This window comes from Aedes albopictus, chromosome 3 (assembly GCF_035046485.1).
Source record: "Aedes albopictus strain Foshan chromosome 3, AalbF5, whole genome shotgun sequence".
NCBI lineage: Eukaryota > Metazoa > Arthropoda > Insecta > Diptera > Culicidae > Aedes > Aedes albopictus.
Genome location: NC_085138.1, coordinates 77517550 through 77526471, shown reverse-complemented (window position 1 = coordinate 77526471; position 8922 = coordinate 77517550). Strand labels below are relative to the sequence as shown.

Here is an 8922-nt window from a genome sequence, read left to right as displayed (position 1 = left end):
TACCTACCTAACAAGCTCTCGAGATAAATTCCGGAAAGAATCCTGCAACAATTACTGGAGAAACTTTTTGAGACATCCATGAAGAAATCCCTGGAAGATTCACTGAAGAAAGCTGTAGGAAAATTCCTGGAGAATTCTTCGATGCATGTCTCGGAAAAAGTTCTGAAACAAATTGAATAAAGAATGTTTATTCAAGCAATCAAGTTTCGTTTCAACAAAATACTAGGTAATAATAATATTATTAAATGATTTCGTGAGTTCGTGTTTTTTCCTAGGTATAGTTAAGCCAAAACGAGGAAAATACATATTAGCTTTTATAATATGGTGTTAGTCACGAGAATAATAAAAAAATACAGAGATAGAACATTCTGTAATAGTTGCATTATATTGGATCTTTTTCTCTGACTTTCTAAAACTACTTAAATTCTAGACATCTAGACTTGTCCTGAGTCAAAATATATGGCTAATGTTAGGAAACTTATGTTAAGTTTTATTTCAAATTACACTTAGCACTAAAATGTTATCCAAAGTATCCCACATTACATTCAGGTGTCCATTCCCGGTTTATAGTCCGGATCGTTTCGCTTGCTATCGCCATCCCCCTCACTCTCCACCCTCGTAAGGGCCGCCGCCTTCCTGTGAACAACCGTCTCGCAGTTCTGCTCCGGATCAATGAACCGAGGTGGATAACACCCAAAGGGCAAGTGCAAATTCAATGCTTCCTCGTACGACCGCATCACCAGATACCGTTCGTCCATCGATTTGGCTTCCTCCGGTGCGTCCGCCCCCGGTTCCGTTTTCACCGTGGAGCCCACATCCGCCTTGGGTGTGGCAAAGATTCGCTTCATATTGAGCACCTTGTTGCTCTGGCCACTGTATCTGTACAACTTGGGCGGATTCTGGCTGTACAGTGGATCGATCTTGCTCTTGGCCTGTTCATCTTCCTCCAGGAAAACATTGGTCCCCATCGCGAAATCGTACGACCCCCGGTAGATGTCGTCGTTGATTTGGATAACCGGATTTTCCGAGTCGATTCCGATTACCTTTATCCGTACGTTCGGATCTGCCAGTTCTTCCGACGTGAGATAGCTTTCGAAATCCGCAAATACCAACATCTCCTCCTCGATGTAATCGCCTTCAATTTCTCGTTCCATTGCTTCAATCTCCTCCGAGTCCGGTTCTTGTTCCATTGCGGAATCCTCCGCTTCCGTAGTGGATGCCTCGTCGATGGGTGGTCCATCGTGTCTTTTTTCAAATTTCAAATTATTCAGCGCTTCCATTTTTTATGTTAAAAAACTTATAAAGATCTATAGAGGTAATCACGTTCAAATGTATGCGTGCCTTTTTTGTAGATGTAGTTGTGAAACTGCGAGGAAAATATTTGCACTCTTGCCCCGGACGTTAGTTTTATCATTATTTACCCGTTTTACCCAAATCGATTGGGTAATATTTGCATATGCAATCTGAGTAGCCTTTCAATCGGCGTGCACTTTTGTGTGAGGAAAAATTTGCGCTAGTGTTCGTGTGTTGAAATGTCACTTATCTCTATAAAGATGCCTGCTGCTATCGCTGCTATCGGCAAACGAACAATGTAAACAGAATGGAAAGTAAAAATGGAACAGATCAAAACCTCAAAACAAACAAAAGTGAAACGTTCAGAAACTCAAAACCGGCGGTGTTCACTTCCAGAAGGTATTTTTGTAGCATGGGAGATCCCTGCAAAGGGGATATTTTTAAGGCTAGTTTCCACTTTGGAAGTAGGGTATTGTACCATTTGGGCAGGTGTATCTATTTTGGGCACTTGCCGCTATACTTAAGTCAATTTCAAACCGATTGATTTGAATTTTTGTACAGAGTTAGATACTGTACGTGTCTAACTCTATACAAAATTTCAATTTAATCGGTTTGAAATTGACTTAGTTTTAGCGGCAAGTGCCCAAAATAGGCACACCTGCTCAAATGGTACAAGACCTACTTTGCAAAAAGCTCTCTTAAAAATAGGACTCGCCTTACCCCGCTTGTTCGACACGTTTTAATACGACACTTTTTAATTAGTACCATGCTTATTCGACATATGTCGAATTAAAAAGTGTTCAAATGTCACAGCGATGTACAGTACACTGAAAAAAATCCAAACTTAAAATTTATAGAGTCAGCACCTTTACAGTTCATAAGACTCCTCAAGAATTATTTTTATGTGTGTGAATATAAACGTTATGTCAAGCTTTTTACATTTCATCAGACGACCAATAAGAAGTATATACGTTCGTTTTGATTTTTATGTTTGTGCAAACATTAAAATTATAAGGTTCTCTGTTATAGTTAAAAATTATAGAGGTTCACTTATAATTATAATGTTTGGTTTCAAGCCACGAATTGAAAGAGATTTGCAACGGTCGGCAACAGCTCTCCATGTTGATTTGCAGCAGAAGGACAAGCGCTTCATCCAAAAAGCTTCGAAGGCTGTCGGTAAGTAACTGCAATAAACGTGCACATTTTGCAATCACAGCTTTGCTTTATTTACAGGGAAGCGTCGTAAGAACCGTGGGAAATAAAAGCCAGCAGGAAAAGCCATCAAAAGCGTCAGTGCCACCGTTTGAGACTGCGCAAAACCCCTTCGACACCGATATTTTCGTGCCTCATGCTTCTGGCGATCCAACCTCAATCGGTTCCCGGACCACCGTCCGAAATTAGCGGCTTAAAATCTGGAATGTTTAGACCTACGGATATCCAGTGAAAGCCATCAATGCCATCTCCGCCAACCCAAGCACCAGCATGAGCAACGGGACGGCGAAGATATGGACGGGATGTATGATCGCCAACAGAACCAACGTCAGCATTTTCACCACGACCTGCCGCGACCGATCCCTGTAAAAAGTTGTTTTCAAGGTGTTGCCTCGGATGGTGCGTCCGGACGATCTTCAAACTGCATCATTTGCCTAATAAACTATATGTATATATTTCAATTTACATCAGATTGTTTTAATCAAAACAAGATTGAAGAAACATTATTAAATTAATTATAACTTTCATTTGAACAAAACGTATAAATATTATGTTTGCATGGCTAATATAAATCATAAACCTCACACATAAATTTCATGAATCGTCATTAATAGTTTCTATTAGATTTGAAACATAACTGTCATAAGTGATACACGGTATAATTTTTATTTCTCTCTTATATAATATTTATTTGTGAATACAAATTGCAAAAATCTATGTAGTTTCACTTATAAAAAGTATACGGAAAATCGCCTCAGTGTAGACGTTCGGTCGGTGCAAACGGTAACTGCAATGCCTTTTAACTGCAAGTCCGGTAAGTGCAACAAATTTGCAGTTATCGCACCGGCAAATGTCAGAATGGTGCGCCATGTTAGCCCAAGTGAACAATCGGATGAAGTTCACGTTCATTTTACGTCAGTTGATGGTTTGTTGACACTGTCAGGCGTTGCAGTTATCGGATTTTCGTTCGCTAAGTGAAATGTAAACATGTTGCAGTTATCGAACGTCTACTGTACACTGTAAATTAAAAACAGTTTGATATTGCTTTTTTCATTGAAAATTGTCCTTACCTCGCTGAGTTATATGACGTTTTCTCCCAGCGAAAGCTTACGCGATTCAGAAAATCGCTATATTTCACACTAACACAGCAAAACATTTGTCAACAATAACATAATACACATGCATTTTCAGCGAAATGCTCTATTTGCATGACATCAATTCACTCCCACAGCTAACGAATGACCGCCTTCAAATATCAGGATTGCCAACTGTCCGGCTCTTGCTGTCAAATCTCTTTGTCGCCGAATCTGGCACTGGGTCTTCGGCGCGGAAACCCAAAGGTGGGAATAAAATTTTGGGGTTTGCGTGCAATATTGCGCTTATACTCGCACCCAGGCTCGCACCCGCAGCAGCTCCTCTTGCAGCCACTAATTCCGGAAGTTCTGAGTTGGTGCTAATTGACACCCAAACCACCGCTCAAATGTCAAATTTCGTGTGAGAGTAAGCAGGCCAGTAATCCATTGTCGTCGCGGTTGACGCCAAGGTGCGCGCCAATCAAATTTTTGCTGGCAGAGATGTTTCGGTTTCTAATGTGGCATGTATCAATCTCACAAGCTGCATGATGTCACTAGCAGATGAAAAAAAAAAAACATCCCCACGGTCTACGGATATTAATTATTGAGTTGTCCAAAAAATGTCTCACGAAACCTACTGCAAGCCCTCGTGCAAGCCTATCCATATACGTGAGAACAAAAGATGTTTACAAAGTTCTTACAGATAGATTAACACGGGAGATCTGAACACAAACCACTACAGTAGACGTTCGATAACTGCAACATGTTTACGTTTCACTTAGCGAACGAAAATCCGATAACTGCAACGCCTGACAGTGTCAACAAACCATCAACTGACGTAAAATGAACGTGAACTTCATCCTATTGTTCACTTGGGCTAACATGGCGCACCATTCTGACATTTGCCGGTGCGATAACTGCAAATTTGTTGCACTTACCGGACTTGCAGTTAAAAGGCATTGCAGTCAAACCACAGACAAACAGACGTAACACTTGCGAAATTTTCATCGACCACGCTTTTAACGATCGTTTTAAATTTTCACAGTTGTGGCTTTCACAACCAGAGGCGCGCGCATCGTTTTTCTATGCGTTTGACGTTTCACACTAGCGCCTTCTGTTGACGATATTGCACAACACAGTGATTCGTGCAACTTTTCCACCAGGTGATGGTAGTGTGAACTGGGCGATGGATTTCAGTGAAAATCGTTCAAGGTGTTACGTCTGTTTGTCTGTGGTTAAATCGTTTGCACCGACCGAACGTCTACTGTACCACACAGGCATTTGGATTGGTCAATAGTGGGCGGATTGACGCGTTTTTGCAGATAAATGAACCTCGTTTATTGGATGGGCCTGTATCACATGTTATGCTAGCGAAAATGTAAATAAATGGGCCCACCAATTGGACTTCAAAACTGGTAAACATTCAAAAAATAGCTGATTTGAAACGTCTCATAAAATGCCTTTGTTTATAATACCATATCAACATTGTTGTCACTTCGTAAAATGGCTCATTAATAAATAAATAGAACCATTTCACATGCTACGCTTGACATTCAAGTGATTGAAAGCACGTGAACATCGCCGAATGTCATCCGAGCGCGGGACTATTTTTCGCATGCGGCAACCCTCGGTGGGTCGCGAGCGAACTGCCATCGATTTCACATAAAAAAAATAAAGATCGAAAAATAGAGTGTGTGTATGGTGCAAAGATTAGGAGCCAGAAAGAAATAAGCAAAAAAGTGACGATCGTTTCGCTCGTTTGGGTTGCGCGAGTGCAGGAGAAAGATTGCAGGAAGTTTCCTAGCCTAGTCTGTGAAGTTGGAAAGTTCGCGAAACCTCCGGATTACGAGGTTCGCGGTCGGTTCGGTGCTGCGACAAATCCGTCCGTCAATGTGAACGAGACGTGAGAAGGGTGAATTTCCGCGATCTTCTCTCGCCCCAAATGGAGCATTACGGCGACGACATCAGAGCCAGCACCAAAAGGAAAGAAAGAAACCATCAGTGAAGACAAGACAACGGGAAGAAGCGAGCCTCCGCTGTCAGCGGGTTCTGCGGTTGTTTCTTTGGCAAAGTGAAGTTGGGGTTGGTTGAAAGAGTGGGCCTTCGCCACTACGACCACAGCACAGCATCGGCAGAGCTAGCAGTTCGTGTGCAAGTGACACAAGAGCGACAGACAAAAGCGCTGCTTCTGGGGTGCTGTCTTGTGTCAAAAGGCGTAGAAAGCAGTGAAAAGAGTGTTCACGGTTCGAGTCGTCGGTCGTCCGTGCGCGGCGGATTCCAGGACCATTTTGTTCAGTGTCTCCGTCGGGAGTGTGCCGAATGACGACGGGGAATTCGTCCCTGTTGAATAAGTGGAAGTGAAAATGTCGGGCGGCCAAAGTTCCATCGGCAATCGGATCAGCATGATAGAGGCCCAGTTGCAGGTGCAGCAGGCGATTCCGGGACCTTCCGGGCAGGGACAGGGCCCTAGGACACCGCCGACGCCACCAACGCTCAATTTCGACCGCAATAGAAGGGTCGGCAGCGGCGGAATGGGAAGCCGAGGACGTAAGTAGTGTGCAGTGTTTGACCGCAATCTCTGGATGGGAAGGGAGGGAAGGGGTTGGATTTTGTGATGGATGACAATGAGACGAAGGTTGTTTATTTGCTGTGCACGGTTGCGTGTGTACTTGGATTGTGTACTCTTTTGTGCGGCAACCTCTGCTGATAATTTTGGGATTTGAACTTTAAAGAAGGATATTTTCAGGCATATTTTTTTTTAATATAATGTAACTCACAACCGTGAACATAATTATTGATAATTTATTGCTTCATGTGTTTAAAGAAGTATATTTTTCAAAACTTACTTTCAGTCCTGGGCACCCACGGTGGTGCCGAATTGAAAGATTTTCATCCTGGGCGATTGCCAGCCATCGCCATTACCTGTGGCCAGGTCAAATTTCTGTCGACTTGTTTGATTTCGTTGTTGAGGCTGCGCCGCCATAGGCCTCTGGGTCTGCCTCTGCTGCGATGTCCTGCTGGTTTCCAATCTAACGCTTGCTTGCAGATTTCATTTCCGCCGCCCCTGTGTAGAGTGTGTCCGACCCACCTCCACTTGTGCTCCCGAATTTCTGTCGCTATCGTCTTTCGAGGACATCGACGATGGAGCTCCACGTTGGAGATCCAATTGTGAGGCCACCATGCACGAATTATGTTTATACCGCAGGCATCTATTGATGAAGACCTGCAGCCGTTGTTCTCCACTGATACACACCAAGTTTCACTGGCTTATAGCAGCACAGATTTCACGTTCGAGTTAAAAATTCGGATTTTGGTGCGTCGACTGATCTGGTTGTTTTTCCATACATTTCTTAAATTCGCGAAAGCAGCCTTCGCCATTTTGATCCGTGAACCTATGTCGATCTTGGAGCCGCCATCGGCCACGCTTTGGCTACCAAGATATTGGAAGCTTTCAACATTCTCCACTGATTGCCCAGCTACCGTAAATCGGGAAGGGTTGACCGTGTTTGCATCCAATGATTTGGTCTTGTTGACGTTTTGATGGTAAGACCTGCCGCTGAGGAGCGATTGGCAAGATCATCGAGCAAGCCATTTAGGTGCTCCATGGTAATAGGCTGCCACGGCAATCCACGATTTGGTTCACGGTCAATCGCACCTACCAGGATCTCGTCGATTACGATGAGGAACAGTAACGGTGATAGTATACATCCTTGCCTCACTCCAACAACGACCCGGATGGGATCGGAAAAAACACCGTTGTGCAGCACTCTGCACGAAAATGCCCTGTACTAGGCTTCAATGAGGTCGATGATTTTGTCAGGGACATCCTTGCGCCTGAGGGCTCCTCACATGTTTTCGTGTTTGGAATAGTCGAGAGCTTTTCCGTAATCATTGAACACTAGGTAGATAGTGTTGTGAACGAGCATTCGTGAACCCCATGATCGGCTCGGCTCGTGTCTATCACGACGACGGATAGACGACGACCGCCGCCGCCGCCGACGACGACGATGACGAACATACAGCAGAACAGAACGCCATCATCTGCAACAGCAGCCAGATGCTGCCCGCGCGCGCTCTCCGCGATGCTTTTAATATGTAATTATTTGTAGTATTGTGTAACATGTAAACAGTCCTGTAAATAAATGTGCTTGTTTTTATTACGTAATGTCCGCGTGTGGAAGTGTTTTATTCGGCCACATAAGTACGTTCCCCCGGACATGAAAGATAGACTCTTGGAATTTGTTAATTTGCTCCAGGATACTACGGAGCGTGACAATATGGTCCACACAGCATCGTCTGGCACGGACTACTGCTTGCTTAGGGATCACTTTGCAGAGGACTTTGAGAACGATGCACAGTAACATGATGCCCCGCTAGTAATTATCGCATACAGTCAGCTCACCCTTTTTTGGGCACCTTTACTAAGACGCTTTGCATCCAGTCGGCCGGAAATGTCGCGGGTTCCCATACCTATACTGCCGTGAATCGCATATTTGTCCCATATGCATAGGAAATCCAGCAAAGATGGGACTCCCTCCCCCTGGATATTCGATCTTGACGCGATAGGAGGGCTTAACCCATTAGCACTTTAGCGCCAGTTCATTCACCACCGCTTGGACTTTGAGCTAGATATATCTAGTTTACGAGTTGAGCGCAAGTGAAGGAATCGCCGTAAGTGCTAATGGGAACCAAAGGAGTATCCGTTGTGCATTTATCACAAGTCAAAGACAATTCTTGGATACTTATTCAAAACGACCTATCAACATAGGATTTGCGTGTATTATACGTCGTTTTGAAAAAGTATCCGAGAATTTATAATTCAGCTTGCATAAACCTACTCTTTGCATTCTTTGATTTTTTTTTTTCAAATTTCACAATAATTGTTAAATTTTATGTAACGCAAGAGTGGGTAGGGAAGGTCTCTGCGTTACACTCATCATTCATCACTTGAATTCGAAAGTACCAAGGACAGGGGACGCTAGGATAAGTTGACTTACAGCCTTACAGATTAGGTTATGTGAACAATTAAATTCATTATCAATAGAAAATTATGGACTGATTAGGTAAAGATTAAACTGTTGATTTTAGAAATGAGTTTATATTTATCATTTTTATTTTTATTTTTCATTTTTATTTTTGGCACAAAGATCAGCTGACTGAACTTTTTTGTTTTTATATCCTAGACGGTATTACAACACTGATCAGTGATCAAAAAAAAAAAGCAGGAATTTAGTTACATGTTTCTTTAGGACTTAGGACGGTTGACAATGTAAAGGTTTACGGTGGATATAAGAAAAATTCGGACTGAGATGATCACAGATATGCAGAAGACGACTAGCGAAAT

The 8922-nt window shown here is 43.1% G+C and overlaps 1 protein-coding gene across 1 annotated transcript; it reads right to left on the bottom strand.

The window, feature by feature from the left end:
* Window positions 1-230: 230 nt before the first annotated feature.
* Window positions 231-1553, bottom strand: LOC109399701 (uncharacterized). The gene has a single exon (XM_019672211.3). It carries the CDS (start codon window positions 1278-1280, stop codon window positions 546-548), a length of 735 nt encoding a protein of 244 aa, XP_019527756.2. The 5' UTR covers window positions 1281-1553; the 3' UTR covers window positions 231-545.
* Window positions 1554-8922: the final 7369 nt, after the last annotated feature.

Excerpts from the sequence above, each read along its gene's own strand:
- LOC109399701 (XM_019672211.3), bottom strand. The coding sequence starts at position 1,280 with ATGGAAGCGCTGAATAATTTGAAATTTGAAAAAAGACACGATGGACCA.